Below are 27,649 nucleotides of genomic sequence, written 5' to 3' on the forward strand. Positions count from 1 at the left end.
AGTGGTGGCAGCAGACCTCCCAGCCTTAGGGGTATGAGGCTTCTCCTCCTTTACTGTAGGGAGTGATGTCTTCTCTCCTGTATCAAGAAGAGCATAACAGTTACCTATTACCACGGCAGGAGGGTTCAGAGCAGGGGTGGAGCACTGCCTGCTGCCAGAAGTAACCAGCTGCCAGTGTCCACCCTGAGCCATCTCCTCCTCCACCAGTGGTGTATCAACAGTCCTGTGTACTGGGACAGCTACCTCAGCTGTCTCCACAAGGACGCTGTCCAGGAATTGCTCGTGGATTCGGATGCTCCTCAACCTAGCCACCTCCTCCTGTAGCTCTCCCATCTGCTGCCTGAGAGATTCCACCAGCAGGCACCTTTCACATTGGATGGTCCCCCCAGCCTGGATATCAGTAAGTGGAAATTGCAAGTTACAGTCTCTGCAAAACCACACCAGGATCTGGGTAGAAGCATCCATGCTCAGGTGCTCTGTCTGGCTACAGACGCAGGTGAAGGAGACAGAAGCAGTGCTGGCACAGGTGTTACGGGTCTTCCTAACCATCGTAAGCCTCCCTCTCAAACTCCCCTGTCTGCAGCCCCCTGTCCGCTGAAAGGGTTGTTTAAGCAAGAAGTTTTGAATGTAGTTGGTTTATAGGTTTTAAGGGGAATAAAGGGAAAACAGATAGAACCAGCAAGGGACCCTCGCTCCCTTCCCACTCCCCTTCCAAACTCCCTTGCGAAACTCCCTGTTAGCAAAAGCTCCCTGGTCGCTTGTGCACTGCTTTATAAAGCCCTGGCCTGGCCTGTATGAATGCCCCGCCCACTGATTAAGGCTCAGCCAATTACCAGAGCCTTCTAGCTTTCAGACCTTCCTTTCAAGCTCACAGCTTCCAACTGCCAGCCACAGCACACGGTCATTCAAACAACCAAACAAACAGACTGACAAACACAAGCTCAGCACACAGCAAGTAACCCCCAAACACAAACAAGCACACACTACAGACAGTCACTTACCCCAAGGGTGCTGTATTGCTCCTCCTTCACCTGGAGAACTCCTTTGCGAAACTCCCTGTTAGCAGCCCCTGGTCGCAAGTACCAATCCTTGCCCTCCTTGGGTTATATTTCAGAAGCCAAGTAGGCTGTCCATTAGGTTTAAATAAAGTCAGTTGAATGTTTTTAGATATGCTAAAGGCATTATTGCACTAAACCCTGGAAAACTGAGGTCTGGAAAACCTTCAGATATTGCATTTGAAGTTTTAAAGCTTTTCTACCAGTTATCAAAGAAAGGGGCGGGGGGAGTCTTTCTACTGTGGAAGTTTAGATCCTAATTTTCAGAGAGGACAGTTTTATCCATATTAGTTAATATGGCTTTTATTGCCTGACTGAAAAAAGCATAAAATAATTTTGTATTCCATGTTGTTTTAAGTTGACCACAAGAGACAAATCTAGTAGTGCTCTTCCTGTTTTCTTAAATCAAATTAAATAATTTAAAATAAAATACAAGCTTTTATGAATTGACCATACTGAATTCATGCAGTGAGATAATATCCCATGAGTTCTGTCTGAGTGAGATTGTATTACTAATTTCCTGAGAAGGGTACATTAGTGATCATACCCTCTTTGGGAGCTCAACTCTTCCTCGAGGCTGAAATGCAAAGCGCTGCTACATCTCGAACACTCCATCTGTTGCGATTGCAAATACAACTCTGATGCTCCTAAAATGCAATACTGAACATATTTGTTTAAAGAGACAGTATTTACAATAGAAAGCTACAAATAAGGGAGGAATAGATGACAAATAAAAGAAACTAAAGAAGCAGACATTTAGGGCCTGATCCGTCTCCCATTGTGGTGACCATGAACGAACAGTCTTCTTCAGTTTAAAACAAAAATAAACATTTATTTTTAGCTCTTTTTGGGGCCTGTGCATCAGAAGGGAAAATATTACCCTCCCCCCAAATCATCATCACGTTCCTATGACGCCTCTGGCGTTTAGGGCAGTAACGAAGCTCCTACACTCCTGTCTGTTTCTGGCAAGTCTTTCAATGGTTCCCCAGATGTGCCCCAGATTTTTTAGGTCAGCTTCCACAGCTCTTCGCCATGTTGTTTTCGGGCGGCCTCGTTTTTGCTTGCCTTCAGGTGTCCATCTTATTGCTACTCTGGTGATAGAATCAGTTTCCATCTAAAGCACATGACCGATCCGTCTCCAATGCCTCCTGGCAATGATGGTGCTCAGATTCTCTTGGCTGCACTGTGTCAATAGATCTTGGTTTGAGATTGTTCTGGGCCAAAAGCTATGGAGGCTTTTTCTGAGGCAGGTTATATGGAATGAAGACAGTTTGGACATGTCATACTTTCTCATTCCCCAGCATTCTGCACTATAAAGTAGCATTGAAAGTATGGGGGAGGGATAGCTCAATGGTTTGAGCATTGGCCTGCTAAGCCCAGGGTTGTGAGTTCAATCCTTGAGGGGGCCACTTAGGGGGATCTGGGGCAAAATCAGTACTTGGTCAGGCTAGTGAAGGCAGGGGGCTAGATTCGATGACCTTTCAAGGTCCCTTCCAGCTCTATGAGATAGGTATATATTATATGCAGCTCTGATTAACCCCCCCCCAAATAAGTTATAGTCAAACACTCAATCAAAATTAGTCATTTAGACCCCCATCCTCAGGTATTTTAGGCACCTGGTTCCTTTACCCTGATTACAACTTGGGTTGGTTCCATGTACAATGGAAAGATCAAACTATACAATACAATGGTTAGGGCATATCACAGGGTATCTCTTTTTGTCCAATCATGTGAGTTAGCATTAGAACCTTGGAGGGACATTCAGGTTAATTATTGCTGATTTACTAGAGTCACATGTTGTGCATTAGACTTCACCCTGAATATAAAGGAGCTGGGAGTACCACTCTCACCCAAGAAGGTAGGCTCTGGAGCAGACAGGTCTTGGATAATGGCACCCTAGAGGCAGCCAAGAGCAAGGAGAAGACTTAGGCTGGGGAAAGGAACGCTAGGAGGAGTCAAGAGAGGGCAAACTCTTAGGCTGAGGCTCTTGTAGTGTCACAATTAAATTACTTTTTGTTAATAAAACCAGCTTTCAAGAGGCATTGCAGGGAACATTCCATGGGAAAGGGGGTGGACTAGATTACATCTTTAGCTTATAGCTGTTTAGTTTTCCCCTTTACAAAGTTAGATGACCTAATATGTCTCTCTGTGATCACTGCACTGAAATGAGAAGAAAACGGTACATACTGTACTGTGCAAGCAAATGCCAAGAACTGGATCAGACAAATGTATTGCCTGATTTCCTTCATTTCATATTTTGTGACTCAACTCTGACCTTTGTAACCTCCCCGCCCCCTCCACACATCCTCTTTCAGGCCATAATTATATATTCAGCTGGGCTACAGAAAGGAAATGGGTTTTTCACCTTACTGCCCAAATATGGTAGAATTTGAAGCAGAGGTCTAATGACCTAGCCCCTTGCTTTGGTATCATGTGTCTGCGAGGGAAGGCTTCCCATGCCCTTACGCAAAAATGTTGCCAAAGAGGAAGTTTTAGAAAGATCAGAAATTTTGTAGTATCTGCACTTTCACACATTCTGCATCTGTCTAAAGTTATAGCTAAGTTACCAGATTCCCTCAGAATTATTCACTCCCCAATGATAGAGTTTGTCTTATAACTGGCTAGGAAGATATTTGCAGGATTTCTTGTTAACCTTAACCTCCAAATATAAAACAAAAGAATGTCAAACTTCAGCTGAATGCCCCAAATAAACAGATAGGGTGGGAGTCATTCAGCACATTACGGTAGTGATTTAAAATCTGAACTTTGTTTTCCGGGTCCACAAAGTGAAGACTGGCTGCTGATCTGTGGCTCCTGCTCAGTGTGACACATGGTTTTGCTCCTTCATGATATCATAACCAAGGCAAATAGTGCTGAAGCAGGCCTCCCAACCACAGGCTTTCCCAGCGTAAGCCATGTTAGAGGGGGATCAGGAGCACGGCAGCAAGGACAGTGTTGGGGCCAGTCTGTCTGCATAGTGCTGAGTTACAGGCTAATGCTTTTCAGAGTGGTTTATTTTTCTGTTCTTTTTGGCTGGTCCTATTGTATTAATGTTAATGGAAGTTGCACTCAGGGACTACAGTTTTGATCCCTAGTATTTCTCTGGCGAAAGAGGAGAAAATAGTTACTTCCACCAAGTTTAATACTAATAAGGGTAGCCAAAGAAAACAACAAGTTCCATCATTGGAGCTTACTCCCACTTGGAAATCATTGCATGGTAGGATCCAAAAGCATGAACATCTGTGCAAGCTTAGATTATTATTATTGTGGTTCCAGTTGTAAGCTTATTGGGACAGGAAAGGACAGTTACCTGTTCCGTAACTGGCGTTCTTCGAGATGTGTTGCTCCTGTGTATTCCATAGTAGGTGTGCGTGCTCGCCACGTGCACCGGTGCCGCAAGTTTTTCCCTTAGCAGTACCCGTAGTGGGTGAGCACCACTGCGACCCCTAGAGTGGCGCCGCTATAGCGCACTATAAGGGGACGTGTGCTCTCCCCCCACCCTCGGTTCCTTCTTGCCAGACAACTCCGACAGAGGGGAAGAAGGGCAGGATGTGGAATAGACAGGAGCAACACATCTTGAAGAACGCCAGTTACGGAACAGGTAACTGTCCTTTCTTCTTCGAGTGTATTCCACAGTAGATGATTCCAAGCAGTATCTGTTGGAGGTGGGTAGGAGTTCACAATGGTTCAGGACGAAGTACCTCCCTGCCGAGCCCTGCATCATCCCTAGACTGGGAGACGATCGCATAATGTGAAGTAAACGTGTGAACAGATGCCCACGTGGCTGCCCTACAGATGTCTTGAATAGGGACATGGATGGCATAGGCAGCTGATGAGGCCTGAGCCCTCGTTGAGTGAGCCTTAACGATAGGTGGCGGGGGGATCCCTGCCAGGTCATAGCATGTGCGTATGCACAAAGTAATCCAGCGGGAGAGCTGCTGGGTCGAGATGGGTTGCCCTCTTGCCTGCTTGGCCGAGGCAACAAAGAGTTGAGAGGATTTCCGGAACGGCTTAGTCCGATCCAGATAAAAAGCCAACGCTCTACGCACATCTAACATGTGGAGGCAGCACTCCTCGTTAGAGGAGTGGGGCTTAGGGCAGAGCCTGGGAAGAAATATATTCTGCTCCATATGGAAGGCGGAGACCACCTTCGGGAGGAACGCCGGGTGCGGGCGAAGCTGGACCTTGTCCTTAAGGAAAACCATATAGGGGGGTTCCGAGGTTAGGGCTCTGAGCTCCGAGACACATCGAGCAGATGTGATCGCCACGAGGAAGGCCATCTTCCATGAGAGGTGAGACCAAGAGCACGTGGCTAGCGGCTCAAAGAGGGGCCCTGTGAGACGCGACAAGACCAGGTTGAGGTCCCATTGTGGCACCGGGGGTCTAGCATACGGAAACGAATGGACTAGGCCCTTCAGGAAGTGGGAGGTCATAGGGTGGGAGAAGATCGAGTGCCCTTGCACCGGTGGGTGAAAAGCCAATATGGCTGCTAGGTGTACCCTGACCGAAGCTGGTGCCAGACCTTGAGTCCTAAGGGACAAAAGGTAGTCCAGGACAAACTGGAGAGGAGCTGCGGAGGGGAAGACTCCCCGCTCGCTCGCCCACCTGACAAACCTGGACCATTTCGCCATATTCGTCCGACGTGTGGACGGCTTCCTGCTTTCCAGGAGGACTCGCCTCACCTGCTCCGAGCACCTGCTCTCCTCCTCATTCAACCACGGAGCAGCCACACTGTCAGGTGGAGCACGGCCAGATTGGGATGGAGGAGGCGCCCCCCTTCCTGGGATAGGAGATCTGGGCGGAGCGGCAGTGCCCTCGGGGGGGCCGCCAGGAGGCACAGGAGGGGCCCGTACCAATGCTGGTGGGGCCAGACCGGGGCTATGAGAATGACCCATGCCTTGTCCGCTTTCACCTTTTCCAGGACCTTGGGAATGAGGGGAAGCGGGGGGAAGGCATATAGGAGCTGATCCGACCAGCTCATGAGGAACGCGTCCGAGATTGCGTCCTTCCCCACCCCTCCCCTGGAGCAGAACTGGGGGCAATGCCGGTTCTGTCGTGTTGCGAACAGGTCGATCTGGGAAGTTCCCCACTCTTGGAAGAGACGATGAGTGACCTCCGAGTGGAGCGACCACTTGTACTGGGGGGAGAAGACTCTGCTGAGGCGGTCCGCTTGCGTATTGCAGACGCCGGGAAGGTGAGCCGCCCATAGGGAGATATCGTGGGCTATACAAAACTCCCATAAGGCCAGGGCTTTCAGGCAGAGGGCTATGGAATGAGTCCTGCCCTGCTTGTTAATATAGTACATGGCAGCAGAGTTGTCCGTGAGTACTCTGACTACCCTGCCACGGAGGTGCGTGAGAAACGCTGTACATGCCAGGCGTATCGCCCTGAGTTCCCTGACATTTATGTGCAGGGACAGATCCGGGGTCGACCACATCCCTTGGGTCTGCATGTTTCCTATGTGGGCTCCCCAGCCTAGGTCCAAAGCATCGGACACCAGATCTACTGATGGGCTGGCCTCTCTGAAGGGAACCCCTTGTAGCATATTGTTCGGGAGAGTCCACCAGCGACGGGAAGCCAGTACCGGGGACGGGATTGTGAGGACCTTGTCCAGGCCGTCCCGGGCTTGTGAAAATTGGGAGGCTAGCCAGATTTGGAGGGGCCTCAGTCTGGCATGGCGGACCACATACGTGCAGGCTGCCATGTGACCCAGGAGTCGGAGACACGCCTTGGCCGTGGTTACTGGGAATCGGGAGACGGAGGTGATGAGAGCTTTTAGGGTCTCGAACCTGTCCAGGGGAAGAGAGGCCGTAGCCTTGGAGGAGTCTAGGAGAGCCCCAATGAACTCTATGCTCTGGACCGGTACTAGGGTAAATTTGGTCTCGTTCACGACCAGGCCTAGGCTTTTGCAGGTGGCCAGGAGTAGCCGTACATGGAACTCCACCTCTGGACGAGAGTTGCCCTTGAGGAGCCAGTCGTCCAGGTAAGGAAAGATTTGTACCCCCTGTTTCCTGAGGTAGGCCGCCACCACTGCCATGCACTTTGTGAACACCTTGGGGGCTATGGACAGGCCAAAGGGGAGGACCGCAAACTGGTAGTGTCCCGACCCCACCACGAATCTGAGGAAGCATCTGTGGCCCTCGAAAATGTGGACATGGAAGTATGCGTCCTGGAGGTCCAGGGCAGCATACCAATCCCCCGGTCTAGAGAGGGGATGATGGAAGCCAAGGACACCATGCGGAACTTGGAACGGGTTAGAAACCTGTTCAGGTCGCGCAGGTCCAGGATGGGTCTGAGACCTCCTTTTGCTTTGGGAATGAGGAAGTAACTGGAGTAAAACCCCGTGCCCTGGAACTGTGCCGGGACACGTTCCACCGCCCCGAGGCTGAGTAGCCGATCCACCCCTTGGCCCAGGAGACGGGCGTGCTCGGGATCCCCCGAGCCCCTGGAGGTGGGCGGGTGGCGTGGAGGGGGAGAAGTGAACTGCAACACGTATCTCTTGGAAATGGTACTGAGGACCCATTGGTCCGATGTTATGCGGGACCATGCCCTGAGGAAGGCAGACAATTGGTTGCAGAACACGAACTTTATTGGTCGGGGGGTCTCCCTGGCAACAGGCCCGGTGCCCCCCTGTTGATAGTCAAAACTGCCGCTTTCCCTGCCTCTTGCCCTTAGGGGGACCAGGCTGCTGGGTAGAGCGGGATTGCCTCTGAGACTAGCGTTTCTGGTCTCTGGGCCTCTTATACAGGGGCTCGTATCTGCTCCTAGCAGGCTGAGCCGCCGGAATCATTTTGGCCTGGTTCTTTGCAGGGGGGACGTAGAGGCCCAAGGTCTGCAGGGTGGTGCAGGAGTCTTTCATCCCATGCAGCCTGATGTCTATCTGGTCCGCAAAGAGCGCCTTGCCATTGAACGGGAGGTCCTGCATCAGAGACTGAGCCTCTGTCGACAGACCCGACAACAGGAGCCATGACACTTTGCGCATGGAGATTGCGGAAGCCATGGAGCGAGCCGCCGTATCTGCCGCATCCGACGCCGCCTGCAGGGCCACCTTAGCTGCCGCCGACCCCTCTTCCACCAGCGTCTTGAAGTCCTTCCTATCCTTGTCTGGGAGAAGAGGCTGGAACTTAGGCAAGGACTCCCACAAGTTAAAGTCATATCTACTGAGTAAGACCTGGTGGTTGACTACCCTCATCTGGAAACTGGCTGAAGAATAAATCTTTCTGCCAAAGGAGTCGAGTCTCCTGGCATCTTTATTTTTAGGGGTGGGCACGGGTTGGCCTTGGCACTCCCTGTGGTTCACCGACTCAATCACAAGTGAGTTAGGCACCGGGTGGGAGTAAAGGTACTCGTGACCTTTTGCTGGCACAAAGTATTTTCTCTCGGCCTTCTTGGAAATCGGTGCCAAGGAGGCGGGAGTTTGCCACATGGCACTGGTGATGTTGGCAACACCTTGGTGTAACGGTAGTGCCACACGGCCCGGTGCCGAGGGGGATAGGATGTTGAAGAGGGAGTCCGACAGTCCCTCCATCTCCTCGGCTTGTAGCTGAAGGCTGGAAGCCACCCGCTTCAGCAAGTCCTGGTGTGCCTTGAAGTCCTCCTGCGGGACCAAAGGCGGCGGTGCCACAATCGCGTCGTCTGGTGCCGGAGACGCGGCACGCGTGGAGTCGGGCACCACGATTGGCGCCGGGGCATTGAGACCCAGGTCGGAATCCGGATGCAGGTCTGCCAAGTCTTGGCCCGTCGACTTGTCCCGTGGGTGCCCTGACGAGGCCGATGGGGCTTGGGACGCTCCAGCGACCGAATGGGCCCCGGGCTGGTTCGTTACCTGCTGCCATGGCACCCACTGGCACCATTGTCCCTGCCACGGGATTCCGTAGCCTTGGGCTTGCTGGGTACCGGGAGGTACAGCAAGTCCCTGCGGGGACGCACGGCCCGAGGACAGGAAGGGGACCGAGGCGGAGGTGGCTGAAGAGCGCTCGGTGCCACAGGAGCGATGGTAGCAGTGCCTGTGTCGGCGTCTCCCTCGCGATCTGGACCTCGAAGACGAGGAATGGTACCCTCTCGACGAGCTGCTTTGGTAGCGGTAACGACTGTGCGAAGCGTAGTGCCTTGACGCCGAGGTACCACGTGCAGAGCCTCTGCCGTGGTGCCGGTCGAGCGGGAGCTGGAGCGCGAATAACGACGCCTATCACGTCGAGATCTGCTCCGGTACTCGCGTCAGGCCGGGGAGCGTTCCCGGCGCCTCTCCTGGTGCCTGCGCTCACTGGCTGGCGGGGTAGGAGGGGCCCGCGATTCCTGTCTCGGCAGCGGGACAGAGGGTCTGGGAGGCGTTGACGGTGGCCGGGAGTCGCTTGACTAGCGGCTGCTGTGCATCGAGCAATGCGGAGAGCGACCTTCGGAGCAAGAGCCACTGCTCACCGAAGAAGCCGGACGGTCCCCTAACGGGGGCTTACCCCGAGACCTGGGGGTCGTGCTCGGCTGTGAGCTCAGCACGAGCAAAGACATAATGTCCTTTGCCGCCTGCACTGCCTCCGGCGTCGATGGCATCCGTACCGGGGATGTCCGGGTCGACTGCTCCGCTCCACTCAAGTCGGAGGTCTTAAGCCTGGGGGGGACCGAGGGCTGCCTAGCGCGGGACCAGCCTCCCCCTTATCCTTGTCGCGGCATCGTAGCGAGGCCGAGCTCTTCCCTTGTTTTTTGGCGAGAGAGCGGTGCCTGCTGGTCGAAGGGGCCTCGCTGCGTACCGACAATGCGGCGGCCGGTGCCGAGTCCGATCTGCGCACCGGGGTCGGAGCCAACGCCAACTCCATCAGGAGAGCTCTAAGTCTGAAGTCCCTCTCCTTCTTAATCCTTGGTTTGAACGACCTACAGATTTTGCAGCGGTCGCTAATATGAGTCTCACCCAGGCAGCAAAGACACTTAGCGTGGGGGTCGCTCCAGGAGTCGCACACTTGAAGCCTGGAGCACGGGGCATGCCCCGGGTCCAAGCTAATGTTAAGAAAACGATCCGACGAACAGTACCGCTAGAGAAGAGAAGGCTGCAGTGAAGCTGAAGCACAAGTTTCGACTACCTTCACTGGCGGCAAGAAGGAACTGAGGGTGGGGGGAGAGTGCACGTCCCCTTATAGTGCGCTATAGCGGCGCCACTCTAGGGGTCGCACTGGTGCTCCCCCACTACGGGTACTGCTAAGGGAAAAACCTCCGGCACCGGTGCACGTGGCGAGCAGGCACACCTACTGTGGAATACACAGGAGCAATCACTCGAAGAAGAACCATCTTTTTGTTCTGTGTTTGTACAGCGCCTAGCACAATGAGCCATGAGTGGGGTTCCTTTTATCTGAAGCGCCAAAGAAAAGGAGGTGCCTTTCATGGTTCTGGTTGTGGTCCAGCTCAGTGTGAAGAATATGGCTGCTGCTAAAGGGCCTCCTGTGGTAAAAGTAGCATTTTGTGAAATGTTTATACAGCTGTATCAGACCATATAATTTGCACTAGCAATTATTTCTACTTTACAAAGTCCTATTGAAATTAATAGAACACTTGGACTTTTGATTTGGATAATGAGTTTGTACTATAGTACTATGAGTGGAAGTATTATAAGGCAATTTTTCTGAAAAGACATAATACCAACTGAGCATATGGTAGCTGCTGCCACATCATGGGATAACAATATCAATCCATGAACTGTTGTATAGCTAGCCTAAAAATCAAAAGAAACTAAGGACACAAATATAGAATCTATTCTGTGAGGTATATTTTTATAGGAGAGTATCAGAGGGGTAGCCATGTTAGTCTGGATCTGTAAAAAGTGACAAAGAGTCCCCGTGACACCTTATAGACTAACAGACATATCGGAGCATGCATCTGACGAAGTGGGTATTCACCCACGAAAGCTTATGCTCCAATATGTCTGTTAGTCTATAAGGTGCCACAGGACTCTTTGTTGCTTTTTAAAGGAGAGAATATTCAAATCCAACATTTGCAAGCAAAACTCACATGAGCTCACGGTTACCTGTTTTCCACATGCAAGGGCACTTACATGTTGTAGGGGCAGCTTAGGAGCTTTAGAAAATGTGTCTGTAAACGTTTGGTTTCTACTCAGCTCACAGAAACAGGGAAATCCATCAGCCATCCATGGTTAATTCCACCTTTGTTATGTACTTCCTGGGATCCAGTATATAAGATAATTCTGTGTTTTGGGATCCCCGAACACAGGACAATATAAACTGTAAAACCTACCACAACAAGATGAATTTAAGAATGGAATGGCTACCTTATTGTAGTGTATTCAAAAGTTTCCATGGATCTTTCTTTAGTTTGTAGTGTACATTTTTATATTTATTCTATCTTAATAATATAGGACACCAGTCGCTGATTAAAAAGAAACATACTGTTTAATTTTAAAAATACTCATTTTGACTAAGACAATAAATCACTTGTCATTTATGAAAAATACTATCAGGTTTCTATTATAAATTTGAATGTCTAAGTATTTTTGTATAAAATCATCCATTAGGTTCCCCAAAACTCTGTGATGATCCAGAAAACCTTTGTTAGGTTTGCCTTTCAAATATTCCTAGCAGATTGTCATATTTTTCTAATATTTAGAAGGATTTTTTTCTGAAGTAATCTTGCTCTTAGCAAATGCAGTTGTAATACGAAGGCAGAAGCTAATGAGCAATTGTATATTGAAGTGCATAGTTTGTCCACATTTGGAAAAAGCAGATGTTTGGAGAAATAATAGCTGGTACTGATTGTGGATTCTTTCGGAATAAACAGTCATAAAATTGTAGCAAGCCATAAACATTTTGTTTACTATAAGAAAGGAAACATTTTATACAACCCAATTTTTTTGCAAATTAAATTGTAACAATGTCATCAGTAGGGTCATAACTCTATGGGGATGGGGAAGTATAATTAAATAACCAAATAGGAAAATTATTCATAATGTACAGTTATTAACACTCTTTCAATAAATAAATGATATATTATGTTTTAATTTATTTCCATAACATTTGAAGCAAATCAAATTTCTACCCATTTAAATAATTGTATTGACAGAAATTGCTTATGGATTATTATGCTGCCCATTATCTTTAAGGAGCTAAAAAAGTTAAGTAAAGGCTTACAAGATTAAGCTACTTTTTATTTGCATAGAAAAATATTTATCATAGGAGTCAACTATCATATGAGAGAAATTGCATTTGTTTTAATTGAAAAAAGATAGCTAAAAAGTTTCTGTGGGTTATTGCAACAGTACAAGAATACAAGATGCTTCCATTTATTAAAAAATGTAAAACAAATTGTGAAAGCTAAAGCAGGCTACAAAACAGAAGGTTCCTCTATTGTCTTTCCCTCACCTAATTATGTTACAAGTTCATGTGCCTTGGTTGTTGAATACTATAAAGTGTAATTCTATACTTTCTAATATAACTTTTAAAACATCCTGCCCAAAAAAGCACTATGCAAAATATATATATTTGTATATGCTCACTCCCACTCGCATCACAACCTCGTTGTTACATAATCATCCTGAACAACTGTCTCTTCGTTCATCTCCGAGTCACTGGTAACGTCCAACTTCTTGTCCAGCAAATCCTCTGGTGTGGGGGGGTCTGCGTCCTGTACCTCTGTCTTCTCAGTTTCCACAGCACAATCATTCTCCTCATGCTGTGAATCCAAAGTCTCACTGTTGGTTTGCTTATTGTTTGTTAGCATGCACTTTTCACTGAGACCTTGGACACTTAATTCACAGTTCATGACCAATTTTCCCCCTTCCAGTTCAGTAGTTTTCTCGCATTGTTCGTCCACCTGTTGTTGTGAAACTTCTTCAGACACAGAGTATATTTTATTTGCACTCACTTCCTGGGAGCTTGTTTTTGATCGTCTATGAAATAATCCAAAGCTTTTTATGTCTGTTACAAAGTTCACCCTTTTTTGTTTCTCCTTTATGGGCTCGGACACCATCAGTGCAGCTCCATTGCTTATGTTATGTGGTTCAGAGGCTATAGCAGCTGATCTTGGATGAATTAGTGTAGTTATGTCAAAAAGGCTGAAGTTCTTTTTCTTTACTTTCTCCTTTCCTCCACTCGCACAGTTTTCATCAGTCTCTAACAAAGAAGAGGCTTCTTTGTTGATTTTTGAAGTTTGCAAATTAGAAAGTCTGTTTCCTTTCAACAAACCCAGGACTTCAAAACGAAAGCTGGAAATATCTTGCTTTAATTCCTAAAAAGTTAGGAAGATAGGAAGCATTTAAAACTTGGGAATCTGTTTTGGTTTTGTTTGGTTTTCTCTTTGTAATAAAGAACAACACCTGAATATTTTAGCAAATGTGTTCATTTGTAAATATATAGTATTATGGATGTTAATTTTTCTCCGACATCTTCTAAGTGCTTTGCAAATGCTTCTGATCAGTCCTCACAATTCCCATGGAAGGCAGAGAAGCGAATATTAATACTTCCCAGAGGAAAGCCTGAGAGCTTATGTAAAGTGCCCAAGACCCCTTGTCCAAATCACTGACAGTGCTAGGATGAGACCTCTGGCTGTCTTACCTCCCATATCTATGTTTGGCTCACTAGACTGTGCTACTCCTATAGAGGCAGAGCATTTTCACTGCTATTCCTTAACCCACTGAATGTTATTACCCTTTACAAGGTGCACTAGCTTCCAGGTGGATGGCCCCAGGAACTGTGTGTTTTAAGGATTTGGGAGTTCAGGAAATGGTGCTAGTGGGTGAACTGGGGAGAGTCTGTGAGAGTGGAAAGGCACAGTAGTGAACCTAAGAGGTGTGGTGGGTGAGGTCATCCTCTCTCCCATTAGCTTCATCAAGATTTGCTTAATTTAATCTTTGATTTAAAAACAAGGAGGAAGTGGGGGGGTCTGTGACCTGAAGAGCCCCTCAATGCCAACTGCCAAAATTTACAGACACAGGATGACTGGCTAGTTTAAAGAAGCTTCCAGCCTTTTGGATTAGAAAGTTTTAATAGCTGAATTTTGTAGTTTGACATCCAGTGACACTAAGAACATAATTTCTTCTGAAGTCCACAGTTTGAGGAACCAGGACCAGTATAACCTCATCACCCTTCCAAGATCAGGTCATCATCAAATGATCTTTCCTCACTTTAGCACTTAACTGCCAGCATCATATTAGCCCTGATACACATCATCTCCAACACACTGTTGTCATAACACGTATCTAAGAGGTATCATGTAAGGTATCACATGTAAACTGGTGACACGGTTGTCCCAAAAATCCTTGTGTGATGGATGAATGGGATGTGTACAAACAGTTATGTATGTGTGCTGGAAATGTGTTCTTAAAATGTGTTTCAGAGGCAATGCACAAATCAGGCCTGCTCTAGACACAAGAGTGTGGATTCCTCTGTCTGACCAGCTTGATTACAGAGGACAGTGAAAGTACATTTACAAATAAGGTAAACCAAGCAATCAATGGACTTTGGAAAAGATATGGGGAGAAAAAAGACATTCTGGTTATCCATCACTTAGGGGACATAAGGAACAGCACCCTCTGAGCTTATGAAAGTTTGATTCTCCTGGCCTGAAGGGCAGGAGCTGCTGACAACATGCTGTAAGTGACAGACCATTTTCGGCAAAAAACATAAGTTGCTAGAATTGAGTTTTACACTGGCTCTTCCATCCAGCCCTGCACTCCATGGCAGAAGAGCTAATTTTCTGAGATGTGGAAGTATTTCCATCTTGCTCTAGCAGCCTGGTCATTCACACAAGCTCTACTCCACTTCGGGATTCCCCTACACAGAGAAGATCCCCAGCTAGCCAATTAAGCTGTTTCTTTCTTCCATTGGAAAAAGCCTGGTCCAAAACGTTTAAATGATTGGCCCAAGCTGACCTAGTAATCCGTGGGGATAGCCATGAATAGAACACAGGTCATTTGACACCAATCATTAGGCTATGCTGCCCACAATTCTTTATTAATTTAACAGCTGTGAAAGTCTAAAAACAATGTACTGGAAAGAAAAAAAAGGAGCAAGATTTTGTGTGCAAAATGAATGCATGTGGTCAGGCAGGCCACACAGACTGTCGTCTAAGCTGTAAGTGAATGGCAGTTGTATGATTGTTTGTTTGATGATCTGTAGTCATTTGACATTTTATTATTACATTGATAAGCATGAAAATAGTCACCTTAAAATTCTCTTCTGTGAGTCCTTCTTCAGTTTTGGCATCTCTTATCATTGCGGCAACGTATCGCTTAACAAGATTTCTCATCACTTCCTAAAAGATTTAAAAGAATGTGTTAGTTTCACTGGCAATGATAACTGGACATACATTCACTAAACCAACTGCATTTTTGCTTCCTTTTCTAAGACACTACAAAAATTTTAACACTTCTAGAGCCAGTCAAGATGTTTCATCAACGTGTTTTCTCAATGAAAAATAATTGTTTCAGTTAAGGAGATTTTTCTTGAAATATGTGTGTGTGGGGGATCCTATCCCATCCCTCTCTAATAATTACCCATGCTAAAAAAAAAGAAAACCATGGGCCTTCACCTGGTATTGATGATGTCTCCTCAAATTATCAGCTGCACGCCTCTGAAAAGAAACAGATTGAGATACTGAGTGGTATTAATGCTAGTGACTGATTTTTTAAAAAAAACGTCAACAACTGGCTGAAAGTGGCAGGACAGCAATATGATGCACTAGGGCAAGTGCTGTTGAGGGCTGGTTCAAGGTCTTTTGGGAAGTTTTGGTACTGGTGAAAGGCCCATCCTGGAGCTGGACAGGAGGGAGGGCAGCTGACGGGCAAAATGAGAAGTGCATCCTTGTGTCTTCTCCATACTGCAAAGGGGAGATCTGTGTGAGCTCTAAGTAGGACAGGGTGGAGTGGAGCACAGGATCTGTGATCAAACTGAGATGCCCTCGGAACAAAGGGGCTGGGGAAGGATAATAGCTACTATTCTGACCTTCAAAGCTAGGATAGCAGCTATACAGGGGCTGAGTAGTGCCCCATGACTACCCCACAGATTAGAGAGTGAATTCCTCCTCCTCACCCATTAGCTTCCTGCACAAAGCCTGATTGCTCATGTTTGGTGCAGTGAAGAATGAATTTGGGTGAAAGAGAAAACCCAAGTAAACTTTTGCACTGTAGTGTAAAGGGCAGTCTCCTCAGATTAATGGTATATTTCATCTCTGGATGAAAGGGTCAACATTAGGTCACCGGCCAGACTCAAAATAAAGCCAAACCTGTCCACATCGCCAGATGGACAATGCTCAAATGGTGGACAACAAAAAGAAGCTTCATAGGAAGAAATGTGTAAAACATAGCACTACCAACAACAAAGCAATGGGTATCTCATCTGATTGTACTCAGATACCTAAGGGGTCTCAGGAAGAAGGAAAAAAATAATTTGATTCTTACTCTGCTCATGAATTAATGATCTCCTCAATAACAATTCAGATGGGCTGATTGAAGTCTTTGCTTATTCTAAACCTTTGATTGTCCTTAGCTTATATTAATAGATTCCAAATCCAGAAGAGAAAATTGTGACCATCTAGTCTGACCACCTGTATAACACAGGCCATAGACTTTCCCAAAATAATTCCTAGAGCGGATCTGTTAGAAAAAATATCCAATCTTGATTTAAAAATTGTCAGTGTAGAGAATCTACCATAACCTTTGGTAAATTGCTCCAATGGTTAATTACCATCACTGTTAAAAATGTATGCTGTATTTCCAGTTTGAATTTATCTAGCTTAAATTTCCCGCCATTGGATTGTGTTATACTGTTCTGTACTATATTAAAAAGCCCATCATGAAATATTTGTTCCCCATGTAGAGCAATAGACTGTAATCAAGTCACCCCTTAATCTTCTCTTTCTTAAAATAAATAGATTGAGCTGTTTGAGCCTATCGTTATAGGGCATGTTTTCTAATTCTTTAATCATTCTTTTGAATCCTCTCTGAACCTTCTCCAGTTTACCAATATCCTTCTTGAGTTTTGGACAAGAGAACTGGACACACTATTCCAGCAGAGGTCGTACCAGTGGCAGATACAGAGTAAGTTAGTGGGAGCAAGATTGATATTTTTGATTTTTGCCTCCTACATTTGTCATCCCAAATGCAACTGGACGTCTAACCTATGGCAAAATGTATCTAGGAGACCTGACAAAACCGAAGTTATAACAAATCAGGCATTCATATATTTTCTCCAGCTCTTGCAGTCAAGGCTGATTTACAATTTACTTATGATTGGTAACATTCCTGTACTAGTGGATGGTTTGTAATTTGTGATTGATTTCTCTTTTGTAATTTACTGCAAAGTCATGATGAGACTACAGCAGGATGTGGGGGGGCGGGGGAGGGAGGAGGGACATTGCATTTTCTGTTGTGGTAGCTTCTCTGAAAAGACACTGCAGAGAATGGTTCCCTAAGTGAGCAGCTGCCCTCTAGTTATTCCAGTGCTTTTTCCTGATTACATTTCTGTGTCTTTTGTAATTTTGTGCATGCTAAATACAAGTTACTACGTCCCTTCTAACTCAATCACCTGAAGACTGAGTGGAAATGCATTGAGTACTATGCCCACAGAGTACAATGTTTCTGCAAAACCCCTTTGCAAAAGAAGTGATGTAGCCCTCCCCCACTCTGTATTAAAGCAGCTTTGCTCTTGCAATGTTTTAAGGTGGGCCACCAGGTGGAGATGTCTCCCTCCTGTTGGGAGAAGACTGAGGAAATCCTAACAGCATTAGGGTTCATGAAGACAAATCTGACTCACAGAAGATTTGGTAATGAGGAAAAAAATCATTTTAAGATATCACTGAAATGTGCTTAACTCGAGGTAAAGATAGTGAACCCAATAAACAAAATAAATACTGACTCCTGCATTGCAGAAAATACCACGACAGCTCAGCACTCTGGGTATTTACAGTGAAATACAAAATAAACACATCAGCTCAAGTTCAGCCTCCCTCAGTTTATGCTGCTATGGAGCAAGATAACACTGATTAGCCAGATCAGTTATTTAATGATCCTGCACCCACTGAAGTCAGTGGCAAAACTACTAATGGAGCAGTGCAGTGATGATTCAGCTCACAGCCTGGTAATACAGGATTTTGGCTGACAGTACTAACCATATTTTTCAACGTGCAAATATCTCCAGAATATTTTTACCACAATTACAATATGTATTTAATGCACAACACTGATAAACTGGAGAAGAAAAAATGTGTGCGTGTGTGTGCACCTGCATGTATACACATAGAATATCAAACTAGTGTTCAATGCCTCAGTTCTGTCTCTCCAATTAAAATGCTCAGATCCTTTCTTCAGCTCCTAATTCCCTTTCTCTTCTTCCTCACGGCAGAATGGATCCTCACATTCTGCAAACTCACTGCCATGAGCTTTCTACCCACTGCTGATTCCCAGTTCAGGTTGGGAACTGTGAAAAATGTGTGCCAGAAACCTATGAGGGTTTCCAGCAGGGTGAGGGTGATGTAGAGTGGGACATGTTACAGACAAGAGACATGCCTTACCTCCCAACTCTAAGAAACCCCTCTGACCTCCCACACTAGTGCCCCCATCCATTCCCCTAAAACTCCTTACAAACAGGCAGTTCCCAAGTGTTATCTAATTAAGAAACAGACAGTTTCCTAAAGGCTAAGGCCCAAATTTTCAAAGGTAGCCTCAAATTTTGATTGCCCTTTTTTTTTTTTTGGGTGCCCACACTTCAACATGCAAGATGTCTCAAGTTAAGCGCTCAAAATTACAGACGTTTTTGAGAATGATGGCCCCAGAGCTTAATTTTTTGAGGTACTGACCACCTCCAACTTTATCTGAGGTCAATGGCAAGTACATAAGGTTCTAGGTGCTTAACGCTGGCCAGGACAGCCAAAGACTAAGGTCACTTGTGAAAATTTGTCATCAAATCACTGAAACTATACTAAATCTTGAAGTTAAGGATGTTTTCCCACAAGGAACTATATAGTCTGTTTCTTCTCAGCACAGTTGTGTCTAAAACTTTCAACATGACTTCACTCACAGCTTTCCCTTTGCTATGGAGAAAGCTAAATTAGGAAATGTTTACTGGTCAAGATTTATTTATTTTTTTAATAAAAAGATAAAATTAAAATTGATGCTGCCAAGATTCAAAACTTAATGAAAGCTGCATACATGCCAAATGTTAATACTTAAAACAGTCACTGCTTTCCCCTTCTCTTTGTTTAGTGCTCCACTCCCAGAAGGACCTCTTTGAATAGTCACTTTTGTTTAAGCAAGAAAAAGAGTGAGAATTCAAAAACCTTTGATTTAGATTTTTTAATGACTTTTTATTAAAGAAAAGTTGATGTTTAAATGCAGCTCAGCTGTATGTGAAGTGCAGTTGGAAGTTGTGGGTAGAACAGCCATGGACAAAAATATATATACATATATATTAATCACTGTAATAAAGAGAAGGCATGGTCATGTGATTAAAGCACAGCAGTGGAATCCCTAAGATGCCGGTTCAGTTCCCAGCTCTACCACAAATTTTCTGTGTGATATTGGGCAAGTCACTTAATCTGTCTGTGCATGTGATAAAAAGAAAGATAATAATAAGTCCTTTCTGATGTCCTGTGTACATATAGGACCTTGCATGTACCTCATTTGAGAGACTCTAATCATTACTTTAATACCAGTAATAATTTCTATTACCCTGTTTATTAAATTGCCAGCCAATCAATACAGTTTTGCAGACTTGGCAGCAAAATCTATTTACTGGTCAGAAATGTAATAATACTAAATTATTTTTAGAGACATGATTTTTTTCTGGCCAATTGTTTTTCACCTAGAAATTTGCATAAAGGTAGAATTCAAATTCAAAGTCTATCCTTATGATCAAGGAGCTCAATGGTCTGGATCAAGGATACTCTGGGATGTGTATCATGCTTGACAATGCCAGTCCTCAGGAACAACACAGCTGTCCGTGGCTAGGGTAAATCTTATCTCTGAAGGAGACACTGCTTTCTCTGGGGCTGGTCCAGGGCTGTGCAAGAAACTCCTGCAGAATCTAACCACCACCTCAAATGTCACCACTTTCCATTCCAAGGGTGATTGCACTCCTTTGATCTAACCTTCACTAAGAAACAAGCTAAAACCTCACATTATTTTCCCCTTGGAAAGAAAAGGGTAAGAAAAAAGGAGAAACGTGACAAATGCTAGTTGCATCACTTAATACATTTCTGGAAAGTGCTCAGATAATGTGATGAGGATGTATAAGAACCTGAGTAAAACGGAATAGAGGTAAATGCTTATGCAGTGTTGTTGTAGCTGTGTTGGTCCCAGGATATCAGAAAGACAAAGTAGGTGAGGTAATATTTTTTCTTGGACCAACTTCTTTTGGTGAGAAAGATAAGCTTTCAAGCTTATACAGAGCTCTTCTTTCTCAGACCTAAAGAATAGCTCTGTGTAAGCTCGAAAGCTTGTCTCCCTCACCAACGGAATAAAAGGTATTACCTCACCCACCTTGTTTCTCTTAAATGCTTATGTAAGCAGGGCCGGCGCTTCCATTTAGGCGACCTAGGCGGTCGCCTAGGGCACCAGGATTTGGGAGGGGGCGGCAATTCGGCGACGGGGGGGTCCTTCCGCGCTCTGGGTCTTCGGCGGCAATTCTGTGGCGGGTCCTTCACTCGCTCCGGGACCCGCCGTCGAAGTGCCCCGAAGACCGGGAGCGCGGAAGGACCCCCCCACCGCCGAATTGCCAATGACGACCGGGAGTGTGGAAGGACCCCCGCCTAGGGCGCCAAAAACCCTGGCGCCGCTCCTGTATGTAAGTCAGCAGCATGAGGAAATACTCAAGGTGTTATGAGCAAATCCTTTCCTCTATGTCCTTCAGACTACTTTAAGTTTAAAATCGGAATGGAGAAATCTACAATTGAGTGATGGTGATAAGACACTAAATAACAGCTCTGAAATTTAATCCTACATCAATAACAAATCTGGATAGTGAAACATGTCACATAGTTGGAGGAAAATAATATATTTTATTCCACCCTTCTTTTTTTATGAATTAGGGCCTATATTTCAAAAATGGTCACAGATTGTGGTTAGCCAAGTTGAGTAATTTTAGACACCAAAAGACATTGATTAGTCTGGAAAATTTAGGCCTAAAAAGGTCAATAAAACTGCACTACAAATCCATAGTTTATATATGTACTTCAATGCAGCTTCTCTATATTGCTTAAACAGCAGCATACTAGTTATCTTAGAACAGGGGTAGTCAATTTCTTTTTGTCAAGGTCCAAATTTCTTAGTCAAGGTATAGTCAAGGTCCAGACTACAGAGAAACATTTTTACACCACAATAACAGTAATGATCATAATAAATAAATAAAAGCTTTCGTGGTCCATTCAAAAGCAGCTGGCAGTCTGGATTTGGCCTGCGGTCTGCCTATTGACTACCCAGTCTTAGAAATATGCAATGAAGTACTAACTTTGTACCGTTTTGTGATAATAGCTAAAGATAATACTGCATATACTGGGCTATGTCAAAATGACATTAGCAAAAATAAAAAAAATACATAAAAATAAATAAAAGTGTGCAATAATTTTTGAAGGTAAAAGACCTCTCTGAATCAGCATTTAGTATTAGAACCTAAGTGCTGGTAAATTACTATTGAACATCGCTGGTCTTTTTACACTGTCTGTGAGCAAGCTGCACCTGTGGTTGGAATAGATGATCTCAGAACAGCTGAGCAGTAGAGATGGTTGGGTCGGGAAATGGAATTTTCATTCTGTGGAACATTTCAACATTCTGAAATCTTCTTTCATCCCAAATCAGAATGAAAGGTCAAAATTTACTACAAAATGAAATATCGAAAATATTGAATTTTGGAAATCTCAAAGTACCCTTGTAGAAATGTTTAGACTTTATCATTTCAATTAGTCTATGATATTGTAAACATAAGTCAATATGATAACATTTTGTTAATTTCCCATCAAAAATTTTGATGAAATCAATATATTCCTGTAAAATGTTTAGATTTAGTCAAATCAGCTGTTCAAATGGTCCACCGACTGAAGAGCCTGCTGCTCCAAAGAAAAGCCATGTGATAGGAGAAAGATTTCATAAACTAGCTGTGTGTGATATTTGATCAAACCAGAGGATCGGCTGTCCACTGCACAGTGGACTCTGGCAGATGCAGAGAATTTTCATTCAGGAAAAATGAAAATTAATAACTGGCAAAGAGAGGTGTATGAAAGACTCCCATAGTGTACCCTGCACCAGCCATGCCCACTGCACCAAAGGGGAATTTGCCCTTTTTGGAGGGCAGGCAGTTCAACAGTCTGGTATGTATATAGCTCATAAGGAAGTACCCCCAAGAAATTGTGTGTGTCCACTCTAGGCCTGATCCAAAGCCTAATGAAGTCAGTAGAAGAACTTCACTGGACTTTGGATCAGGCCTTAGAGTCACAAGCAGAGAAAAATTAGTCATGTTCCAAACAAATGAAAAAGAGAGGCTCTTGCAATGAGAGCTGGTTGGAAAATTCCCCTCAAAAATTTGTTGGCAGACAAAAGCCCCCCCCCTTTTTTTTACACAAAAGTTTTATAGAAAATGTTGTTTCTTTCAAAATTTTTGTGTTTTTTTCCCATGAAAAACCAGAAGACAAAAAAAATTCACTTTTCAGTATTTTCCCTCCTTTTTACTCCCTTATTCCTTTGTATCATTTCATTTACCAGAAACCAGGGTTCTGGGCGGGGGGTGCGGAGAGGGAAAGAGGACAGATGAGGGAGAAACAAAACAAAGAATAAAAAATATTGAGTTTTCATAAAAAAACAAAAATAAATACATTTTAAAAAATTACAGTGATTTTGAAAAAAAAAGGGTTTTTTTTTTTTCAAATTTTCCTATAAAAAACAATGGCATTTTTGTTCAATTCTATTTGCAACAAAACCTATTTCACTGCCTGTTTTTAAACACTGAGAAACAGTCATAATATTGGTAGGTTGGGTGCCATCATGACATTACCTGACTTACTTTACCACTAACAGTATTTTAAAAACTGATCTCCAAGTGATTAATACCTATAAAAGGATTCAAGTTAAATTAATTCTGAACTGATATTAATCACTAATCTCTTTAAAAGACATAGTAGATCCCCAGATCCCCAGCTGGTGTGAATTGGAATTTAGCTCCCCTAAATTTAACACAGTTGTTTAGACCATCTAATAATCTGGCTCAAAATGTTTAATAAATGAATGTTATGTACCCCACCTTCAAATACACAAACACATTGCCACTGTGAGTCATATTTCTCTTTTAAATATAATCCCACTCTTTTTTTTCTGTCTGGCTCTTATCTGCACTTGTTTCTTTTTCTTCTGTTACGGGACTTTGGGGTTCATTGTAGTTTTCCATCGTTCTTTCTGAATTCATCTCCTGTTTTTTGTTTTGCTTTTCTTTCTTTCTGAATCAATCTTTCTTTATCCCTGGCTTTTCTATGTGAGTTTTAATGTCTCCATCTCTTTTCACTTGTCTGATTCCTGCAGTCTATTTTTCATAATCTGTTTCAGTGCCATCCTCATACCCTCTTGGGGTTTTTTTTTTTTTTCCTGACACCTACTTTCTCCCTTTCTGTGGCTGTTTTTTCCCCTTCTCTATTCTTTCTTTCCTAGCTACAGTAGTGGCAGCTAAACCAATCACACTAGCCTTTCACAATGCAAATGTTGTCCGACAAGCCCATGGTCTGGAACACATGAATTCAGCAGCTTTTCAGGAAATCTGGACTAGTTTCAGCTGTCATTCTGCATATCCATCACACGTGAGTCATCTCTGCATGCTTGTTTCTCTATACGTCCATCCAGGAGAAAAACTTCTCACTGATTAAAGTGAATGACAGGATATGACAGGACAATGAGTGGGGCAAGTCTAGACCATCATCATGGGGGTTGGAAAGAGAAAACAGGTAAGAGGGGTATATATGAATAGGCCCAGATAGGAGAATACATCAGATCCTCCATGTAATTTCCCCAGTCCCTGCTCCTGGGGTAAACTTCTGCCTTCATTAAAGTGTGTGGGAGTTTTGCCATTGAATTTAATAGAGCCAGGACTGTATCCCTTGTATCTTTCCTTTATAGGTATTGATATGCCCCCCTTCCCGTTATGTCTAGCACTCCGCAATCTTCATAGTATTTATCCTGGCAACATCCCTGTGAGATAGGGAAGTACTATTGTCCCCATTTTACAGATAGGGAATGGCAGCATAGAGAGACTTAGTGACTTGCTCACAGTCACACAGGAAATCTGTGCCTGAGCTGGAAGTTGAATCCATGTCTCCCAAATCCAAGGCTAGTGTCCTGATAACTGGATCAATCAGCCTTTGCCTCTCTAGTGGGGATCCCTCCCTTTTCCTTCTTCCCCTAAAGGTTCCCAATTCCTTATGCTCCATGCACTATGACTCTGTGCTGAATGATGATAATAGGGGTGTGTTTGATCTAGCATGACACATACAGGAAAATTAGAAAATACTTCTGCCTGCATCGTGTAAGTGCCTTTATTCTCCAAGAGGTTTCCTCTATAATAGGAATGGCTTCTCATGAGCATTGCTTCCAGAGCCTTACAATACTTAATAGCCCATTATCACATATTCATTATATACTGTACTGTATTGTGGATATATGCTATTTGTCTGTGGTATGTCAGTGATACTTAAACTATGGCTGTGGAACCACAGGTATCTCTTTTGGACCCCACAGGCAGGTCTTTGGCAAAGGTGCAATATTTGACACCACACTGTCATGTTTTCAAGGTGATATTGCATAAATTGTGATACACGGGTCTCTCTACTTCAACAGCATGCCATGAATGTAACTCAGTGTCAGTATGACACACCACAATGATACTGTCATGCTCTTCCACCCATTTGAAAGCTAAGGGGACATCTACACTGCAATCAGAAGTGTGGTTGCTGCCTGTGAAGACATACCCAAGCTAGCTTTGGTCTAGGTCGCTGTAATAATGATAGTCGTAAAGCCACAGCAGCATGCATGGCAGCTGGCCTGGGATCCTGGGTATGTTCTTGAGCAGCTAGTCAACTTAAGATGCCTCAGCTTCACTGATATTGTTATTCAAGCTAGCTAGATCAAATCTATGTCTACATGTGCCGTAGTCACAACTTTGATTGCAGTGTAGACATATCTTAAGGGCATGTCTATGCTACAAACTTTTGCCGACACAAGTTCCAATGGCATAAAACCGTAGCAGTTAGTATATGGCTTGTGGGTATGGCTTGTCTCCATGTGTCGGCGCTGCGCGTACTCACCAGGAGTGCTTGTGCTGATGCACAGTACGGTGCAATGTGGATAAGTATCCCAGTGTATAACTTACCACCATCCAGCACACTGTCTTTTGGGAAGTTTTGGCAATGCATGGTGGGGCAGGAACAAGTCACACAGGGATGACTGGGAGTAAGAGGTGAACTTCCCAGCATGCAACTTTGTACATCCCATAATGCCATTTTTGCACCGTTTTTAAAAATCCCACATACCTGCGTGGCCCTCCTCCCTGTCTGCCATCTCTGACAGAAGCCTGCACAGCTCTGCACTGGTGTTTTGAGCATTGCAAGCACAGGATGCACAATCCTGCAGTATTTGCAGAGCTGCAAGAAGCACCAAACCTGGGAGAAACATGATGATTTATTGGAGGACAGTTTGCTGTGGGACATAGCAAGATCCAATTCAAGGTTGTTAGTGGTGTGCACTAAGCAGCTGCAGACGGTGGAGAGCTTCTTCTGGGCCTGAGAAATGGGCATTGACTCATGGGATTGCATCGTAATGCAGGGTTGGGATGATGAGCAGTGGCTGCAGAACTTTTGGATGTGTAAGGCTGCATTCCTGGATCAGTGTGCCAAGCTTGCCCCAGCCGTCCAGCACAAGGACACCGGAATGAGAGCTGCACTGACAGTGGAGAAGCGAGTGGAAATCACACTGTGCAAGTCTGCAACATTGGATTGATACCAGTCTGTGGGAAAATCACTTTGGCATTCAAAAATCCACGGTGGGGCCACTGTCATATAAATGTGCAGCACCATTAATCATCTCTTGCTATGAAGGACTGTGACTGTTGGCAATGTGCACACAGTACATCAACAGAAAGGGCTACTTTTCCATGGTTATGCGAGCATTGGTGGATCACCGGGAACACTTCACCAATGTCAATCTTGGCTTGTCAAGGAAGGTGCACGATGCTTGCATCTTTAAGTACACAGGACTGCTCACAAAGCTACAAGCAGGGACTTTCTTTCCCGACTGGTGGATTACCATTGGCAATGTTGAAATGTCAGTAGTGATTCTGGGAGACCCAACCTACCTCTTGCTTTCCTGAGCCATGAAGCTGTACACTGGCCACCTCAACAGCACCAAAAAGAGATTCAGCTACCGACTCAGCAGGTGCAGAATGAGTGTTGAATGTGTTTTCGGTAGATTGAAGGGATGCTGGTGTTGTTTACTTACAAGATTGGATGTCAGTAAGAAAAAGCATCCCAACGGTTATATCTGTCTGCTGTGTCCTGCATAATATCTATGAAGCAAATGGGGAAAAGTGGCCACCAGGGTGGAGGTTGGACATAGAGCAGCTGTCTGCTGAGTTTGAGCAGCCAGACACAAGGGCTATCAGAAGAGCTCAACACAGAGTTATATGGCTCAGGGAGGTTATGAAAAAGCACTTTAACAGTGAGCCACCTTAATGCATTGTGGTGTCCTGTGCTCTACCTGGCCCTGCTATTTTGGGGTCTGTTAGGTATTGTATGGTGCTTGGTGTACATGAACGAATATAACACTGTCAATGCACCTATTAATTTTGTGGTGCTTGCTATACATTTATGATCATTACGCTGTGTTTTTTCCACTGATCCTGTGAGCTGTGTCACGCCATATAATAACAAGTAAGTGGGTGTTTTCAGTACCGCTAGACATTCTGCAGCATATGTTGGGAACTAATAAAGATGGATAATTTTCCAAACAATAGAATTTTCTTGAGTAGCAAAAACACTGCAAAAAAATTCTTTGCAAGTTAAGAGCAAATATGTTAAACACTTCTTAAATTTTATGAAACAGAGCTTAAGAAGGGGAAGGTACATTCATGTCCATTTTAACTACACATACAGCAACTGTGGCTCTGACACGGTGGTGGGGAACCTGCAGCCTGTGGGCTGCAGATTGATCACCACTGCTCTGACAGGTCAGTGTATGTGAAGTGGTGGTTGGCCTTACTGTCCCCTGTGTGGAGTGGTAGGGGTAGGGATGCAGACACTTATGCCACGTGCAAGGGTGATGGCAGTGAAGGAAGGTGCTATATTGGGGTTCTCCATAGACTGCAAAGGAAGGCAAGAATGTGACTGTTGAAACTGAAGGTCCACAAGAGTCTGAAGCATGTGTGTTTGCTGCCAGAGAAGCCCCATTATGTCCTGGTGCATCTTCCTCTCCTTTTCCTGCTGGGACCCCTGGGCCTTTCTCCTGTCTGCTCTTTCCTTCTCCACATAGTTTGTAATATTCACCCTCCAGGCCCTCTGCTCATGGTCTGATGCAGCACTGGCTTGCAGGATCTCATTGAACATGTCATCCTGAGTCCTCTTCTTTCTCCTCCTTATTTAGA

At 44.8% G+C, this 27,649-nt stretch overlaps 1 protein-coding gene across 1 annotated transcript in view; it reads right to left on the reverse strand.

Annotated features, from left to right (window-relative positions):
* Positions 1-12,557: 12,557 nt before the first annotated feature.
* Positions 12,558-27,649, reverse strand: part of TRPC4 (transient receptor potential cation channel subfamily C member 4) — a 195,585-nt gene continuing 180,493 nt past the window's right edge. Inside the window, exons 9-11 of the mRNA XM_029911965.1 lie at positions 15,579-15,620; positions 15,213-15,302; positions 12,558-13,277 (exon numbers count right to left, since the gene is read on the reverse strand). Coding sequence (XP_029767825.1) covers positions 12,558-13,277; positions 15,213-15,302; positions 15,579-15,620 — 852 coding nt within the window. The remainder of the gene's footprint in view (positions 13,278-15,212; positions 15,303-15,578; positions 15,621-27,649) is intronic.

This window comes from Terrapene carolina, unplaced genomic scaffold (genome assembly GCF_002925995.2).
Source record: "Terrapene carolina triunguis isolate 2854851 unplaced genomic scaffold, T_m_triunguis-2.0 Scaffold139, whole genome shotgun sequence".
In the NCBI taxonomy this organism is placed as follows: domain Eukaryota; kingdom Metazoa; phylum Chordata; order Testudines; family Emydidae; genus Terrapene; species Terrapene triunguis.